General features: G+C 44.7%; 1 protein-coding gene across 3 annotated transcripts in view; it reads right to left on the bottom strand.

Annotated features, from left to right (window-relative positions):
- Window positions 1–19,243, bottom strand: part of LOC127654809 (sodium channel protein type 2 subunit alpha-like) — a 67,153-nt gene that overhangs the window by 34,370 nt on the left and 13,540 nt on the right. For 2 of the 3 annotated variants that reach the window (XM_052142257.1, XM_052142258.1), the window contains exons 9-12: window positions 12,666–12,872; window positions 9,018–9,248; window positions 7,805–8,167; window positions 638–761 (exon numbers count right to left, since the gene is read on the bottom strand). In XM_052142257.1, the coding sequence (XP_051998217.1) occupies window positions 638–761; window positions 7,805–8,167; window positions 9,018–9,248; window positions 12,666–12,872 (925 nt within the window). Of the gene's footprint in view, window positions 1–637; window positions 762–805; window positions 835–7,804; window positions 8,168–9,017; window positions 9,249–10,447; window positions 10,491–12,661; window positions 12,873–19,243 lie in introns of all 3 variants that reach the window. The other variant, XM_052142259.1, reaches the window with a different exon arrangement.

Genomic DNA, 19,243 nt, shown 5'->3' with positions numbered 1-19,243 from the left:
TTTGTACCAAGTTAATGTTGAACAAAATCAAAATTTTGTCATTATTTCTCCACCATTATGTCATTCTAAACAGTTTTGTTGTTGCTTTTTCCAGAACACAAAAGGAGAGCTAATCTTTTCATTTAATTACAGTTTAGTAAACATGTATTTAAGGACAAAAACCATCATGAAAGCAGTCCATAAGACTTGACTGCTATATTCCAAACAATTTCAAGTCATACTATACATTAGCTACAGTATGTGTGAGGAACACACTGAAATTCAAGCCGTTATTTATTGAAAATCTTTCTCTCCACTGCAGCTTCCAAATTTAATTCTCAGTTTCACTGTATTTTTCCGTCAGTAATCGAAAGACTTTCAGTGAATAATGACTAAAATGTCTGTCTGTTTGTCACACAAATCTACCGTATGTCTCCAGAAGACTTAGACTATAGTCACGTGAACTACTTTTATGAGTGTTTTTTTTAGAGCCTGACAGTCGTGGTCACTATAAACGGCAAGTACATAATGACAGAATTTACATTTTTGGTGATCTAATCCTTTTAAATGTACATTTGCATAAAGTGATAAAGCCAACAAGATATTTATAAATTAAATTTTTTCAAAATGTGTTAATTAGCATTTACGGTTTACTTACAGTCAGGGTTGTTGCTGACACTCACTACACTCAGAGTTCGTTGTCTCACTGACTGGTTGTGTAGAAAATCCACTGAGAAACGTTGTGAATCACATCGTTCTCTGAACTCTTCATCTATGTCTCCCTGTAAAGCACACATTCAATAAACAGAAAACCCCTCAACATAACTGTGTTGAAGATGTGTGTTCATTGCAGTGCTTGCAGGAGAGCAAAAATGTCAATAAATGTGGTCAGCAAGTTGACTAAGGACATCATTGAAGGAAGAATTCACCCAAAAAGGATCATTTTTTAACTTACAACAGACAGTGTATATTTAATCTTTGCGTATTGTTTGAAAAAGAGCATTGAACAAGATGTGGAATAACATGCTTTTCAATACAATGCTTAAAAATAAAATGTGGCTTCTTTTTAATTAACTGGTAAATTGATCAAATTAAGTAAACAACAGATTAAAATGGTTAGAAGCAGCACTCTTAAAATCCCCATCATTATGCTTTTAGTGTTATTTTATCATTTTAGCCAAATTTGTTGTAAACTAGTGAGAAAACAGTTAATAAGCAGGCCCATATAATCTACACTTGCAAACAAATCTGCAAATTTGAAAGGTCATTATTCATTTAGTTCTTCCTTCACCACCTGAATGCTGGTAAATGAAATATTTTTTTATAATTTTCCAATAAAAGTGCTGTAATCTCAAGGCTCAGCTGTTTTCACTTTCTTTATTTTAGGCTAAGTTTAAATCCTTAAGTTTAAATCCTTGAATATGTATGCATATTCAACCCAATTTGTTATGAGAGAAATATTGAGTGTAAAATCTGAAATACCATGATGGAAAATCCCGTTTAAGATGGTAGCAGTGTTTTGAATAATTGAAGCTGGTTTATTGTTTGTTCAAACTGGCCATTAACTGGTCAAGTCAAGCTCTTAATTTTCCTTGTACAGATACAATGAAATTATTTTTGTACTCCACAAGGAGTAGCAAGTTGTAAATGAAATATGTTTATATGAAAAACATGTACTAAAAAGCTGGCCATTAAGCAACAAACCATCTACCACCTTAATGTGGCAAATAACCTGTAACGATTACCCTGTCTTGTTTCACTGTTCCCTCTTGTTTACCATTTTCGTCACTTTTTGCATTCCTTAGTTTTCACTTTTGTCCCTTATGTAACTCCATAGACTCTTTGTTAGCGTTCGTGTTTTCCGTCATTGCTTTCACCTGTCCCTCGTTAACTTGCCACTTGCCTTTGTTTCTTCCCTCGTTATCTTGTTTGGTGTTCTGTTTGTTCATTGGCCCCTTAGTTCTATGTTCATGTATATATATCCTGGTTTTTGGTTTAGTCCCTGTCTTTCGTTGATTGTATGTGAACGTGAATGTCATCGTTGTTTGTTCGCTCGTGGTTACCCTGTTCCCTGTCTGTTCCGTCCGTGGTTACCCTGCTGTCTGTCGTTTCAGGTTTACCCTGCCCACTGTGGATGTTCTCTGCCCAGTCACTCCTGCACCCCTCCTGTGTTAAATCCAGTATTCCCTCCTGTGTTAAATCCAGTATTTCTAGTTTGTGTTTTTCCCATCGTGGATCTTTGCTTTGTGTTTATTTATTTAGTTATTTGCAATAAAACCGCAACTGGATCCTAATCACCTGTCTGCCTTCCCCTGTTTCCACACCACATCATAACAGAACGAAAGACCAAACTATGGATCCAGCGGTTCTCCGGGCGAGCTGTCGCCTACTGGACCTGAGGCAAGGAAGCTGCCCGGTGGAGGATCACGTCAGGGACTTCCTGATCCTAGCGTGTGCCACCGACTTCCCTGACTCTTCCCTGGTGGTATTTTTTAAGAATGGCCTGTCCGTTTCGCTCAGGGAGCGATTGCCACCGGCGACACGCGGCTGGACGCTCAGTGATTTCGTGGCGGAGACGCTGCTGGTATGCGGCTCGCCAGCCCCTCCGGTCAGTGAGAAAACCCCCACGCCTGTCGCCGTCAACGAGCCAGCACGGCCAACTTCGTCCGCCCGAAGGAGGAGGAGAAGGAAGGCTTCCGCCTCCCAGCCCACGCCTGCCACGGTCAGCGAGCCAGAGCCCACGCCTGCCACGGTCAGCGAGCCAGAGCCTGTAGCCTCTACCGTCCCAGAGCCAGCGCCTGTAGCCTCTACCGTCCCAGAGCCAGCGCCTGTAGCCTCTGCCGTCCCAGAGCTAGCGCCTGTAGCCTCTACCATCCAAGACCCAACACCTCTCAAGTCTCTCGAGCCTACCAGGGCGCCGCCTCTCGAGCCTCCCAGGGCTCCGCCTCTCGAGCCTCCCAGGGCTCCGCCTTCCGAGTTTCCCGAGCTTTCCAGAGCTCCGCCTTCCGAGTTTCCTGAGCTTGCTTTCCAGAGCTCCGCCTTCCGAGTTTCCCGAGCTTTCCAGAGCTCCGCCTTCCGAGTTTCCCGAGCTTTCCAGAGCTCCGCCCTCCGAGTTTCCCGAGCTTTCCAGAGCTCCGCCTTCCGGGCTTTCCAGAGCTCCGCCTCCCGGGCTTTCCAGAGCTCCACCTCCCGGGCTTTCCAGAGCTCCGCCTCTCGAGCCTTCCAGGGCTCCACCCCTCAAGTCTCTCGAGCCTCCCAGGACTCCACCCCTCAGGTCTCTCGAGCCTTCCAGGGCTCCGCCTCTCAAGCCCCTCGAGCCTTCCAGGGCTCCGCCCCCAGAGCCTCCTGAGCCTTCCACGGCTCCGCCTCCCGAGCCTCCTATGGCTCTTCTCCCCGAGCCTCCTTCGGCTCCGCCTCCAGAGCCTCCTACGGCTCCACCTCCCGAGCCTCCTAGGGCTCTTCTCCCCGAGCCTCCTACGGCTCCGCCTCCAGAGCCTCCTATGGCTCTGTTCCCAGAGACTCCAGAACCTTCTAGAGCTCCGCCTCCCGAGCCTCCTATGGCTCCGCCTCCAGAGCCTCCTACGGCTCCGTCTCCAGAGCCTCCTAGGGCTCTTCTCCCCGAGCCTCCTACGGCTCCGCCTCCTGAGCCTCCTACGGCTCTGCTCCCAGAGACTCCAGAACCTTCTAGAGCTCTGCCTCCCGAGCCTCCTATGGGTCCGCCTCCAGAGCCTCCTACGGCTCTTCTCCCCGAGCCTCCTACGGCTCCGCCTCCTGAGCCTCCTACGGCTCTTCTCCCCGAGCCTCCCAGAGCTTCGCCTCTGGAGCCTCCTGCGGTGCCACCGCCCTCGGCTCCACCTCCTGAGCCATCCTCGGCTCCGTGTCCTGGGCCTTCCTCAGCTCCGTCTCCTGAGACTCCCGAGCCCCCTACGGCTCCGCCTCCCGAGCCTCCTACAGCTCCGCCTCCATAACCTTTCAGGCCTCCGCCTCTAAAGCATCCTACGGCGCCGCCTCCAGGGCCTTCCAGGGCTCCGCCTCTAGAGCCTCCTACGGCGCCACCTTCCTCGGCTCCGCCTCCTGAGCCTCCAGAGCCTCCCTCGGCTCCGCCTCCAGAGCCTCCCTCAGCTCCGCCTCCTGAGCTTCCAGAGCCTCCCTCAGCTCTGCCTCCTGCTCCTCCAGAGCTTTCCATGGGTCCGCCTCCCTTGGCTCCGCCTCCTGGGCCTCCAGAACCTCCCACAGCTTCGTCTCCAGAGCCCCTCACAGCTCCGCCTCCGGGACCTGTCCCTGTCCTGAGGCTGCCTCCCAGGCCTCCTGGACCTGTCCCTGTCCGATGGCCACCTCCCAGGTCCCCTGAACCGGCCTTTGCCTTGTGGCCAGCTCCCGGGCCACCCAAACCTGTCCCCTTAGTGTGGCCTTCTCCCAGGGCCCCTGACCTAGTCCCTGTCCTGTGGCCTCCTCCCAGGCCTCCTGACCCTATTCCCGTCCTGTGGCCTCCTCCCAGGCCTCCTGACCCAGTCCCTGTCCTGTGGCCTCCTCCTGACCCTGTTCCCGTCCTGTGGCCGCCTTCCAGGCCTCCTGACCCGGCCCCAGTACTATGGCCTCTTCCCAGGCCCCCTGACCCAGTCCCTGTCCAGTGGCCTCCTCCCAGGCCCCCTGACCCGGTCCCTGTCCTTGCCAATTGGCCACCTCCCGGGCCATCTGGACCGGCCTCTGTCCTGGGGCCACCACCGGCCCCTGCTCTACGGCCATCTCCCAGTCCACCTAAACCCGCCCCTACCCGGTGGATGCTCCCCAGGCCACCTGACCTGGTTCCCAGCACACACCCCCAGAGACTGCTTATCTGCCCTCTCGCCCTCCTTGGTCTGTCTCAGTGTCCCTTGTGCCCCCTGTGGACTGCCTGTCTGCCCCTCGTTGCCCCCAGGACTGCCTGTCTGCCCCTCGTTGCCCCCAGGACTGCCTGTCTCCCCCTCGTTGCCCCCTGGACTGCCTGTCTGCCCTTTGTGCACCCAGTCATTGGTCATTTGTTCTTCCTGTTTTTTGTTTTTGTTGATCGTCTGGTATCCAATCCTTGAGGGGGGGGCTATGTAACGGTTACGCTGTCTTGTTTCACTGTTCCCTCTTGTTTACAATTTTCGTCACTTTTTGCATTCCTTAGTTTTCACTTTTGTCCCTTATGTAACTCCATAGACTCTTTGTTAGCGTTCGTGTTTTCCGTCATTGCTTTCACCTGTCCCTCGTTAACTTGCCACTTGCCTTTGTTTCTTCCCTCGTTATCTTGTTTGGTGTTCTGTTTGTTCATTGGCCCCTTAGTTCTATGTTCATGTATATATATCCTGGTTTTTGGTTTAGTCCCTGTCTTTCGTTGATTGTATGTGAACGTGAATGTCATCGTTGTATGTTCGCTCGTGGTTACCCTGTTCCCTGTCTGTTCCGTCCGTGGTTACCCTGCTGTCTGTCGTTTCAGGTTTACCCTGCCCACTGTGGATGTTCTCTGCCCAGTCACTCCTGCACCCCTCCTGTGTTAAATCCAGTGTTCCCTCCTGTGTTAAATCCAGTATTTCTAGTTTGTGTTTTTCCCATCGTGGATCTTTGCTTTGTGTTTATTTATTTAGTTATTTGCAATAAAACCGCAACTGGATCCTAATCACCTGTCTGCCTTCCCCTGTTTCCACACCACATCATAACAGAACCATCTTGGATCAGCTATTAATCTGCTTGACTATGGTAATAAACGTCTTGGGTCAGCTAAAAAACAGCATGAATGAGCTTACAATCAGCTGAAATAAACTAATAACCAACTTAGTTCAGATAATAACCATCGTGGGTCAGCTAATAATCATCTTAAATAAGCTAATATCTAGCGATGTGCATGAGTAGTTGAATATTTGAATATTCATTCTGTAATAATTATTAGAATAGTAAAAATACTAATTGAATTTCACAAGGTTTTGCTTTGCAGGCCATATATACAGTGAGATGCATGTTAAATCCTGATCACACAAACTAAAACGTCCCCGTAGCGACGTAATCCCCGCAACGCTTTCATTCTTTTCTCTTTTTGTTTCACGCATTGCTTGTTTAAATATGAAAAATAAAAAAACACAGGACATGATATAAGCTTGTTTTGATTATAATCACAAGCTTGTTTTTTTAATGATGATGCAACATTTATGACAAATTTTACAATGTAACTTTCTCATGAATTACCTTCATTTAAATTATAGAATATTCAAATATTAGTTTTTTATGAGCATATATATTTGAAAACCAAATTATTGATGAATGCCCATCCCTACTGATAACCAGCTTGAATAAGCCAATAACCAAAGTAGGTCTGCTAATAACCTTCTTGGGTCAGCTAATAATCAGCTTGAATAAGCTGATTATAATAACATCCTGAATAATAATAATAATTCCTTACATTTATATAGCGCTTTTCTAGGCACTCAAAGCACTTTACACAGCATAGGAATGATGCAACGGCGGCCATAGTGTGCCAGAACGCCCACCACACACCAGCTATTGGTGGGGAGGAGAGAGTAGAGTGATGTAGCCAATTTCAGGGATGGAGAATAATACAAGGCCATGATAGATAGGGGCCAATGGGGGGAATTTGGCCAGGACACCAGGGTTACACCCCTACTCTTTATGAGAAGTGGGATTTTTTAAGGACCAGAGAGTCAGGACCTCGGTTTAACATCTCATCCGTAGGACGGTGCCTTTTTACAGTATAGTGTCCACATCACTATACTGGGGCATTAGGACCCACACAGACCGTAGGGTGAGCACCCCCTGCTGGCCTCCCTAATACCACTTCCAGCAGCAACTTTGGTTTTCCCCAGGAGGTCTCCCATCCAGGTACTGGCCAGGCTCAACCCTGCTTAGCTTTAGTGGGCAACCAGGCAAGAGCTACAGGGTGATATGGCTGCACTAATAATACACTAATAACCTATTGAATAAGCTACAAACCAGTAAAAAAAAAGCTAATATCCAGCTTGAATAAGCTAATAACCAAAGAAAGTCTGCTAATAATCATCTTTGGTCAGTTAAAAACAGCCAAAATAAGATATTAACCAGCAGGAATAAGCTAATAACCAGCTTTAATTATGCTAATAACCACCTGGGATCAGCTAATAACAATCATAGGTCAGTTAATAACCAGCTTCAATAAACCAATAACCAATTATGGTAAGATCATAACCAGCTCGAATAATCTAATAACCAACTTAGGTCAGCTCAAAAACAGCTCAAACAAGATCATATCCATTTTAAATAAGCTAATATGCAACGTAGGTCAGCTAATTACTACTTACTAATTACTAATGAATAAGTCTGCTAATAAACATCTTGGGTCAGCTAAAAAACTGTTGGAATAAGCCAATAGCCAGCTTGGATTAGTTAATAACCAGCTTAAAATGGCTAATAACCAGTGTCGGTCAGCTAATAACCAGCTTTAATCAACTAATAACTGTCTAGAATCAGCTATTAACATCTTTGATAAGCTAATAACCAGCTTAGATCTGCAAATAACCAACTTGATCAGCAAATGACCAGCTTGGATTGCTAATAACCATCTGATCTGCTAATAACCAGCCTGAACCAGCTAATAACCAGCTTGGTTATTAGCTGGACCAACATCAAAAACATTTACAGCTTAAGGTGGATTTTCCAGCAAGGTGAGAAGAAAATGTTTTATAAAACTTTAAGAAATAAAGTCAACAAGCTCAATATGCAAGCATTGCATGCTTCACTTCAAAACCACAACCACAGAACATATGGTACATCACAGGGCAAGCAAAGATTTGGGCAATGAAGTTAATTCCCTTACACAAGTGTCATCAAACATGGCTTTTTTTCTGGACACCTGCGGCGTTAGTATGGCTGAGGGAGAGTTGGGTGTAGAAGCTCCGCTCACCACCATCACCACACTGTTGCTGTCGACCACGTAGCGCACTTTTCTGTCAGAGGGCAGTATGCGTGGTGTCAGGCTGTCTCTTCTAACCCTGCTGTTATGACGTTCAGTATGACATGGTACAAACAGCGAGTCTTTTCGGCTGCCTGTCTCCTCACAGATGCTTTGCTCATCGTCAGCGTGGTTGTTTTCGGAAAGCAAACGGCCGCGGAAGCTGAAGATGCTAGCTTTGCTGTTCCGATGGGGGGTAAGGAGAGAACCCTGATAGCTTAGCGGGGACTGGAGAGAAAAACAGGCCTCAAGCTCAGATTTACACACACATGTTCAAAGATCATGTTTACACCTGGAATGGACATCCAATTCAGATTATCCAATCAAATGTCTTGGCTGACCACTTGTGAGCAGATAACCCAAGATGAACTTTAATAGCAGGTGTAAGCACAGCCAAAAATTCAAGGCATGACTAACCAGTAAAGCATGGTCTTAAAGAGGTGAATTGGAGATAAATAGAAATGGCTGGAAGAGTGGAAGTGGAAGAGGCCATGAATGTGATGAAGAAAACAAAGATGTTGATGGTTTGGCTGATTTTATAAATTACAGTATAATAACCAAAATAGGAGGATTATAAAAAAACATTAATAAATGTTGATTGTGGATTCTATAAAAAAAGTATTTCTAAATCAAAGAAATGAACATAAATCCACAGAATTGCTCTAAACAAGGATAAGAACTGAGAATTATGATGAATTATGAGAATTTAAAAAGAAAGTCAGATGATCGTCATCCATCCATTCATTCACCCATCCACCCATCTATGTAATGGCTTAACAACCACAAAGAACATCTTAGCAACTGCCCAGCAACCACAAAGTTTTCAATCTTCAATTCATCAAAGGCCTGTATAGCCTTGAAACTATAACCATCAAACATCAAGCTTTTAAAACTACTACTTTGTCAAGCCAACACCAACATTAATTGTGGATTAAATGTCCTTTTCTTGTCTAAAATGACACACATTAACACCAAACAATAACGTTTCTTGTATTGCGAACAAGAAAATAAGACTTTTTTTTTCTACTACGACAAGCATGAAATCTACAAATCACACAGCATATGAGACATTTCCAACCTGGTTTGGAGATGTGCAAGTTCTCTTGTATGAGCGCCGGTTGTTTCGGAAGCTGTTCTTTCTAACGCTTGAATCCTCATCTTTCTCGTCGTCCCCATGACGCTCTTCCCCCTGACGTTTCTTCTTCCTATGGTTGCGCCTTTCCTTAGCACTTTTGGAGCTGAATTTGGAGGCGTCAGAAGAGCTGTCCTTTATGCCTCCACTGAGCTCATCACAATTTGATGCTGTGGCCTGTCAATCAATCAATCAATCAATCAATCAAATCAATCACATAACAGATGCCATACTGTTACACAGGCAACAGACCACTTAAAGGGAAAGTTCACCCAAAAATGAAAATGCTGTCATAATTTACTCACCCTCATGTGTTCCAAACCTGTATGATGTTCTTTCTTCCATGGAAAACAAAAGGAGATATTGTGGAGAATGTAAGCTTTATTCACCATTTACTTTCATCGCATGAAAAAAGATGCAATGACAGTAAATGGAGTATTAAATTCTGCATAACATCTTTTGAGGCCAACTTCACCTGCTAATCAAGAAAGTCAGGAGGGTGAGCAAAAGATGAATAATTATTTAATTATTTATAACATTTAATGAAATGCAAATCCATACACATTTCAGTTGTTGTCCTTACCACAACATCATGGTTGTTTATGCAATATTTTTATTAAAGTTTCTATATATATATGCAAACTATATATACACTCTTTAACTGTGTGATAAAATCTCTGGTGAAGAAATGTCTGGTTTTGTGTGATTAATGGTAATAAGTTTACGAGCTGGCCAAGACAGAATCTGCAAACTTTTGATGCATTTTCTGTGCAGATGATGAGACGTTCACCGGAATGGATTTAAACATGTTAGCTGAGAGTACTAGTACACTCTTATTTATAAAAAAATAAAAAAGCATGATCAAATATTGAACTAACAAACACGCAATGGGACAGATGATTTCTAGAATTTTATGGGCATTACAGTTCTATGGAAATCTGTGGAGATTTATGTGGATGCAGGAACCATATGAGTGACTAGAAACTTAAATAACATATTTTTTACTTTTAATACTTTTTTATTTTTTTATTTAACTACACTATGTAAATTTATGGGCTCTGGCGGAGCCAGTGTTGCTGTCGCAGGGGGACGCCTTTGGCGACAAACAGACAGCGGTTTGAGACATTGCGTCGCGCCGAGGCAGGATGTGCTGAATGGTCCCCGTCTGCCTTTTAACCACTGAGGATTGCTGGGCGAAATCCTCTACGGTGCCACCGAATATGCCAAACTGGTTTGACCAAGTTGGGCCAAAGGTGGCGCTCCTGGACCACTAAGGTGGACATCGTCTGCCTGATAGACCACGCCGTGACCATCATCACTTGGAGGGCGAGACCAGTCACTGAGCGCAGCTCCTGCATAAATCTCGGGTGAACTACCCTCGTGCAGTTCTTTGAGCGTCACGGCTTGCTGCAATCGCAGGAGAGCCGTGGCATGCAGCGCAGAGGCGGCCTGTCCAGCGGCACTCTAGGTTCAGTCGTGAGTGACGACGTAAACCAACGGGCCCTGGACTGGATACTCGGACGGCTCTGCCAGGTGGAGGTGCTATGCTGGTACAAGTGCACCGCGATCACCTTACCAACCTGGGGAGTCGCAGAGCACCCCCTGGCAGCCCCACCATCGAGGGTCTTGAGAGAGGACGAGCCCACGAACCGGGTTCGGGCAGTAAAAGGTGCCCACCGCGATCGCGTGAGCTCATCATGCACTTCTGGGAAGAAAGGTACGGGGGCGGGGCATGGTCGTAAGCGGTGCTCGGAGCCCCGAGACCAATCACCAGGCCACGAGGGTTAAGGGGGGGAGCGGAGGATTCCACTCCATCCCGACGCTCGCAGCCACCCCGCACAAGCATGGCCGTCAGCTGCGCATGGCGACAGACTGAACTAAAACACTCTCCGATGCTGTAATCGAAACTTCATCCACTTCGCGAGCCGCGAACGCGACCGCGTGCTCGCCGTGATACGAGCCGGTGGTCACATCGCTAACTCGCTGGGGCAAACAAGCATGCTGGGGAATGGGAGATCCGTGGGGGGTTTCCTGGTGGAGAAGCTCCCATTGAAATCCCTAAATAGCCCCAAGTGCTAACCGACCCCGCCTCATACCCGTTTCTCTTACGAGAGAAAGCCGCGACTGCAACGTTGCCAGAATCATGCCCTCACAGTGAGAGTATGATCCATCCACAAGTGCTGTCCCTGCGAGAGGCAACAATAGTGGCCGTGGGAATCGGAGAGGTAACGATCGCAACCAGGAAATAGTTTCGCTTCAACAGGACCACCAGCAATATTAACAACAGAAAACACAGCATAGCTGCACACATACCAGACAGCATAACTTACAAAATATGTCTGAGAGTTTGTAGTCAAAAGATTTATGTATTTCTATGCCCAGCCATATTTGTTTGAGTCCTCAATCAAACAGAGAAATGGCGCCGAAGGAAGCTACAGTCACACAGTGTACTACTCAGTCGACAAACGACACGTAATAAAAGTTATCTTTTCTATGTTTATCGAGTTTTTGTCCTAAACAGCTGCGACGGGACATTCTGTCGATCACTTGGTTTCTATATTTGGCGTCACAATGGGTAACCCTGTCCAATGAACTGGCACCGGTCCAAAATCATTCTGATAAAATTATATTGAAGCCAGTATCTCACTTGCCAGGTTAAAACTACTTAATTTTGTCAGAGAATGTTACACCTACTGAGTGTTTACATGGAGGTCTGACACACACAAACAGACACTCGCACACAGATACACACATGTTCAGAATAGAGGTGACAGACATTCCCGCTCCCTCCACCTTTCTCTCTGGTTCTTCCACTTCATTTTTGGTGAGCGAAAACTCCAAAGAACTGTGGTCTCCTGTACTTTCTGTCTGACTCTAGCATCTGGGTGTTGTGTGTGAACAAATTCTTCAGACAAGTTTTATAAGTTCTGTTCTCTGGTTTATGTGCAGCTATTTTGTATTTTCTGTTGTTAATTGTGCTGGTGGTCCTGCTGAATCAAACCAAAACATTGTTTTCGCTTGAATGCCCCACCTCGTGAGCAGCAGCTTAACTACTGTTGTTCTCGTGCAAAGGAGCTCTAAAGCACACGTGCAGGCTCATGAACATGCACAGGAGATCAAATGTTGGTAAAGCGTTTCCCCTAATAACATATTATATTTTGGTTTGTTTTTCACCAAACCTTGTGTATTCGTTTCGTATTCCTTCAGAACAAGACATACCATAAATTATTAGACTTCTAAATTATACTTGTTTGTTCATTTGAAGCTTGATGAGGTTGTCACCATAAACTGGCATTGTATGACACCATTGAGATTTTTTTTTTACAATTTCTCCCTTTGTGTTAAGAAAAAGAAAGAAAGTCATATGGGGTTATAACAACACAGGGATGAGTAAACAATGACTGAATTTTCATTTTTGGGTGAACTAATCCTTTAAGAATAATTTAAGATAAGCATATGTACCAGTTAAATACATTTTTATAATTTCGCATTATATGTGCTACATTTGACACGTTTTAATAATTCCAAACAATTGAGTTAGTTGTTATCAGAATAGTAGTATAAAATGTGTATACATTTCATACACAAACATACCTGCTCTTCCTCCTCTTGTCTCTTGAGCTGCTCAATCATGATGCTAAACTCCTCCTCCTTCTTCAAAGCCTCCTCAGTAGTGGCTTGGTTCTGTTCGTCATATGCCATGGCAACCACCGCCAGAATCAGGTTCACCAGGTAGAAAGATCCCAGGAAGATGACCAACACAAAAAAAATCATGGTGGTCTTCCCCGCTGCCCGAAGTGTCTGTTGGAACAGCTCAGGATTAGTTTCTTAACTCTGTAAACTTGTATGAGTAAAAGCATTGTCTTTTAAAGGAACAGTTCAGCCAAAAATGAACTTTTGTCATTATTTTCTCACCCTCAGGTTGTGACAGGCTGGTATAAATACATACTTTTTACTTTTTTGCACTTGCCCTTTACTATCCGATACTAACAGCAAGAAGGCCCAACAGAAAGTTGTCAATGCCATGGTGAGGAAAAGTGTGAGCACCAGCTTGAATGTCACTAAAGTGGATTACAACTCCAAAATCACCTCTTCAGGAGCAGGTTTGATTGATTTACCTTCTTTATCTGCCTGTTGCATAAGCGTGTGGACTTGCTGTTTGAAGATGAGTTTTCACCTGCTTCCTTCATACTGCTCAAACTACCTTTTCAATTAACTCCAATCCCTCTGTCCCTCCAACAATTCATAAACATCCACTAAACAATTTTCAAAAAAGAAAAATCTGAAAACCTTTTTGAATTTACATTTTTGGTTTTAACTCTGACCAGAATTATTATTATTTTTTTTTAAATGTTTTTGTTAATTTTGGGTTCAAATTGAACATTTGTCTTGAACTGAATTTACCAATGGACTTGTTTGATGTTTACTTTGGGGCCTAAAAATTTACCTAATGGACTTTGTAGTAACTTGGCCTCTCAAACCTGAATTTCTTTGGTTTCTAATAATTTTTTTTGACACATTGATTCTGTGAAGAGTGATTTATTTCATGTTTTCTTTTCCAGGTTTGTGTAGCAGGTGTATTTTTAGTTAGTCTGAAATTTCTTTTAATTGATAGGTTTAACCTATCTGGTGCCCAACAATTCGTTTTCTACCTTGCGTAGTGTCCGATTAAAAATAAAATAAAATAAAATAACTTTGTCACACTACCATGTACACAAGTGTCTGATCAAGCTGTCATGAAGTCGGCTGGTGTGGGTCCTGATGCTGCGATACCACCTGCCTGATGGTAGCAGTGAGAGCAGCCCATGACTCGGGTGGCTGGAGTCTCTGATGATCCTCCGAGCTTTTTTCACACACTGCCTGTTATATATGTCCTGGAGGGAGGGAAGTTCACCTCCGATGATGTGTCTGGTAGTTCGCAGCACCCTTTGCAGGGCTTTGCGGTTGTGGGTGGTTATATTGCTGTACCAGGCGGTGATGCAGCCAGTCAGGATGCTCTCTACAGTACTGGTGTAGAACTGTGTGAGGATGTGGTGGTTCATTCCAAACTTCCTCAGCCGTCTCAGGAAGAAGAGGCGCTGGTGAGCCTTCTTCACAATGGCCTCAGTGCGGACCATGTGAGTTCCTCAGTAATGTGGACACCGAGGAACTTGAAGCTGCCGACTCTCTCCACCGGTGCTCCATTGATGGTGATGGGGCTGTGTTCTCTGTCTTTCTTCCTTAAGTCCACTACAAGCTCTTTGGTTTTACTGACGTTGAGGGAGAGGTTGTGCTCCTGACACCAGCATGTCAGAGTGCGCACCTCCTTTCTGTAGGCTGTTTCATCATTGTCAGTGATCAGACCTACCACCGTCGTATAGTCAGCAAACTTGATGGCACTGGAGCTATGTGTTGCCACACAGTCATGTGTGTACAGGGAATAGAGGAGTGGGCTGAGAACACAGCCCTGCGGGGCTCCAGTGATGAGGAGATGTTGCTGCCCATTCTAACCACCTGATGTCTGCCTGACAGGAAGTCCAGGATCCAGCTGCACAGCGAGCTGTTTAAGCCCAGAGCTTCACATCAAGCTTGGAGGGCACTATGGTGTTGAATCCTGAGCTGTAGTCTACAAACAGCATTCTCACATATGTGTTCCTTTTTTCCAGGTGGGAGAGAGCAGTGTATATTGTAGATGCAATGGAATCATCAGTGGAGAGGCTCTTGCGGTAGGCAAACTGCAATGGGTCCAAAGAGGTGGGCAGCACAGAGCAGATGTGATCTCTGATTAGCCTCTCAAAGCATTTGCTGATGATGGGGGTCAGAGCAACAGGATGCCAGTCAGGGACTACAGACAGGGAGAGGGACAGGTTGAAAATGTCCGTAAATACACCAGCCAGTTGGCTCACGCACGCTCTGATGACACGGCCCGGAATGCCGTCTGGACTCGCTACAAGGTTTGTTCCAACCCCTTGTTATTTTCTTTGTAAAACACAAATTAGAAAGCTGAAAAATCCATATAATGCAAGTGAATGGGAACTGGGATTCCCCTTCTACCACTCATTTTACGTTGTGTCGATGTAGTGACACTAGGGTTCACTCTTGAGAGTCCCAAACACCCCAAAATCTATTCTTTTGAGAGAAGGCCAAAGAGAATTGGCTAGTGAAATTTTCATGCCACTCCCCTAGACATACGGGTAAAAAGGAGAAGGAATGCCCACTCTCATTCAGATTTTTTCATTGGAGCCAAACGGTTGTACTATCAGCGAGCTGAATACCACTGCTGTTCCATTCACCTCTTAAACTCCCAGATTGGACTTTTCGCCCGACACCATTGAGGACTTCGCCCAGCACTTCTCGGCGGTGAAGAAGCAGACGTCCAGCACATCTTGCCCAGACGAGGCTCAAGATCCCACATCCCGTCTGCTCGCCGACGGAGTCCTTCTGCGGCAGCGAAAGCCCAGGTGAGCCCAGCTCTCGTCCCTAGCATATAGCCCCCCACAGGAAGCTGACGCCTGGCACGAGGACCCAGAAGGCTCCTAAGCACCCCTGAGACGGACGACCCTGGGAGCGAGATGTCCGCTACAGAGCTGGTAGCCAGACCACTCCATCCGCCGGTGGAGGGCCGGGAGGTATATCTTTTGTTTCCTTCTCTTTTTTGTTCAACAGCCAAATTGTCGAAACAAATTTTTTGGGGATGGGGCACCATCTGGCACCTGCGCCCAGACCTCTGGAACCTCCACGTCTGACCCTTGGACAAGATTGTGGAAGACCTAATTGGCCGCTAGAGTCTGGCAGATTCTCACGTGATCCTGAGACTCCGGCTGGGCTATGTGCCCAAGGTTCCCATGTCCCAGAATCAGCTGGTGAGCCTGCAAGCGCTGCCCCAGGAGGAGGCATACCCAACCCTGTCATTGCTGTGTCCGGTGCATGTTTTGCACACCTACTTGGATCGCACACAGAGCTTTAGATGCTCTGAGAAGCTCTTTGTCTGCTTCAGTGAAATGCTGTCTCCAAACAGAAGCTTGCCCACTGGATTGTGGATGCCATCGCTCTGTTATACCAGGCCCAGGCCATGCCCGCCACTTTGGGAATACGGGCACACTCTACAAGTTGTGGGTACTGGCCCATGGCACCTTTCTAACAGACATCTGCAGAGCAGCGGGCTGGGCAATACCTTTGCGAGATTTCACAATCTCTGGGTTGTGCTGGTTTCGTCCCATGTTTTGTCAAGTACGAACAGGTAGAGTTTGGCAATATGGAACAACTGGCCGGGTGTATCGCTTGCATATAGCACCCTTCCCCTCCCCTGAGTCAAAAGCGTGCATTTTTAACCCCAGTCGAGTTCACGAAGTTGTGGACCCTGGATGTCCTTACTCACTAGCCCTGTGGCTCACAAATTCAGCAGAGGAGTTCGCAGCCAGACCCACTATGGTTACTAATATGCCATGTACTGGAACAGGTGCTCCACTGGTGCCGATTACTCAGGTAACCCCTTGTGATGTATTTTCTACGGTACGGTCTCCCTTTTGGCAGAGCCCTCTCTGCCACTGGTCAGCGTGTTTGTAGATCTCCTCCCCTTTGAGGCAGGACTTACCACCACGCCCAGTCCATATGCGGATGGCGAGCCACATGTTGACCTCCCCTTGAGCAGGATGTAGTCTCTGCGGGGTCTTTTCCCCCTTAACCCTCTGGGGTCGACGGACACGCCGGCACGTCCTGCTGGATTTTTTTTTCTGTATTACAGCGGAAACAACATAAAATACTTCGAAATTTTGGGGCATACTGATAAGTGTAAGACATCATTAGAGACTATAAAAAGGGTCTACTTTTATTTGTGTACACTCACAATAACAACAAATCCTTGTACTTTTGTAAAATAAAGAAAATAAAAAGGGTGTGCTTTCAACAGTCTCTGTGTTCGTGAGCATATTTCTGAAACAAGTCACAAAAATGAACTGAAACTCTGTGAATACTTATCACACAAACATGAAACATATGTCTTAAGAAAGCTTAAAATGTCTACTTCTAAATAAAACAATTCAAATTTAAAACAAATATTCTCCTGCAATTTAATCTGTATGAAACAAAACGATGTACAATTCATACGGAAATGTGCTGAGGCGATCAATGCAAATGGTAAACACTCCTTTTCTGCACGTTTGGAAGATGCACGATACACAGGTGGGAAGCTGCTGGATAGTGACGAAGAGTTAACATTTTCCTCAGAAATTGTATTTTGAAGAGAGACAGGAATTGAGTAAGTCATTTAGTTTTACTTACATTAGTTGACATGCTATTTTATATAAACATGTACATATTTTACTAGTGGGACTGTTTCCATATTTGTCAGCCAGGATTCAGAGTATTGAAATATGTCCTAATAGGCAAGTTTTAGTTACATTTAAATGCTGTTTCGACTAAAGCAGGCATTTAAATTGTATGCTGGATGATATAAATATGATATGTAACATGATATAAAAAATAATATGAATGTTTAGATTATATTTTAACTAGTGTTTATGCTGCCTCATTATCATCAACAAAGCTTGTGCTTGCAAATATGTGTTCTGGTGTGAATGAGTAAAATGTGATGTAAATATGCCCATATTAGAAAATCAACATATTATAATGATTTCTGAAGGATCATGTGACACTGAAGACTGCAGTAATGATGCTGAAAATTCAGCTTCATTTTTTCAAAATTGCATTTTACAATATATTCAAACACAAAACTGTTCTTTTAAATTGTAAAAAGTCAAAATATCACTGTTTTTACTGTATTTTGGATCAAATAAATGCAGCCTTGGTGAGCAGAAGAGACTTCTTTAAAATGGTACTGTAGGTCTAAAATTAAGTAGTCTTTATGTAAAGAAAATGTATAGTCAGATTACTTCTTTTAACTTAAAACTTTATTTTGATCACAAAGTATCCTTACATTCTTTCTCTCTCTGTCACATTCCTCATTGATAGGCCCAGGGGAGGGGTCTTTTGTTTCCTCAGGTGTGAATTACATCAATATTCATGATAATTCACGCCTCCTTGCATATGACCTTTCAAACACTAAAAGTAACTAACAAAAGTTAAATGACTAAATAGTTTTGAATGAATGAGTGATCAGATAACATAATTTTGTAACAAAAACTCTAGGCTACAAGATCCAGTTCTCAAAATTCTTGTGGACAAATGTTTAGTATGTGTTATATGGCCTTATTTCAATGACTTAAATAGTTGTTGTTTTTTCAAAAACCATGCATAAACGTTATTTTCTCAAAAATACAAACATGTACACACATGTTGCTCACATATTATTTTAGCCCAGTTTATGCTGAATACAGTGAATTTAGCCATTAATATGTTTTTAAGCAACTGAAAAAAGAACAAATGTAGAGGTCAAAACTTCTCCAGGGCCCAAAACACCCTCAAACCCCAAAGGGTTAAAGAATAGGAATGGAAAAGAACCCTTTCCCCGATGCGTATAATAGTGTTAGATGGTCCCAGCTGGATCTAATATTCTGTGGAAAGAAAACACAGAGAGAATGGAGTGGTGGTGGTGTATTGGGATAAAGCACATATCTGTTAATCAGCCACCACCATTGTGTCCTTAAGCAAGGCACTTAACTCCAGGTTGCTCTGGGGGGATTGTCCCTGTAATAAGTGCACTGTACTGTAAGTCGCTTTGGATAAAGCGTGTGCCAAATGCATAAATGTAAATGTACATGTAGAGAGAAAAGGATGCGGCTGGCGCGGCCTGCTCCCATGCTAGTTGCATCGTTGAAATGGCCGGACCTTGTCTTGGCTCCTCAGCAGAAAACTTGAATGAGAGTGGGCATTCCTTCTCCTTTTATACCCGTATGTCTGGGGGAGTGGCATGAAAATTCCACTCGCCAATTCTCATTGGCCTTCTCTCAAAAGAATAAAGGTGTTCAGGGCTTTCAAGAGCGACCCCTAATGTCACTACATCAACACAACATCTTGTTCCCTTCCATCAGGGAACGGAGGTTATGACAGTAACCAAGATGCTATCAATCTCAGTCCCCATCCACTTTTATTGCATGGAAAAGCAGCTTGGACATTTTGCAAAACATCTCCTTGTTTGATTTACAGAACAAAAATAATCATATGTGTTTGCCTCAACACGAGAGTGAGTGAATAATAATCAAAACATTTTTGGGTGAACGATGTCTTTAGGAAGG

Source organism: Xyrauchen texanus, chromosome 14 (assembly GCF_025860055.1).
Source record: "Xyrauchen texanus isolate HMW12.3.18 chromosome 14, RBS_HiC_50CHRs, whole genome shotgun sequence".
Lineage (NCBI taxonomy): Eukaryota > Metazoa > Chordata > Actinopteri > Cypriniformes > Catostomidae > Xyrauchen > Xyrauchen texanus.
This window is presented reverse-complemented; position numbering and strand designations above follow the sequence as displayed.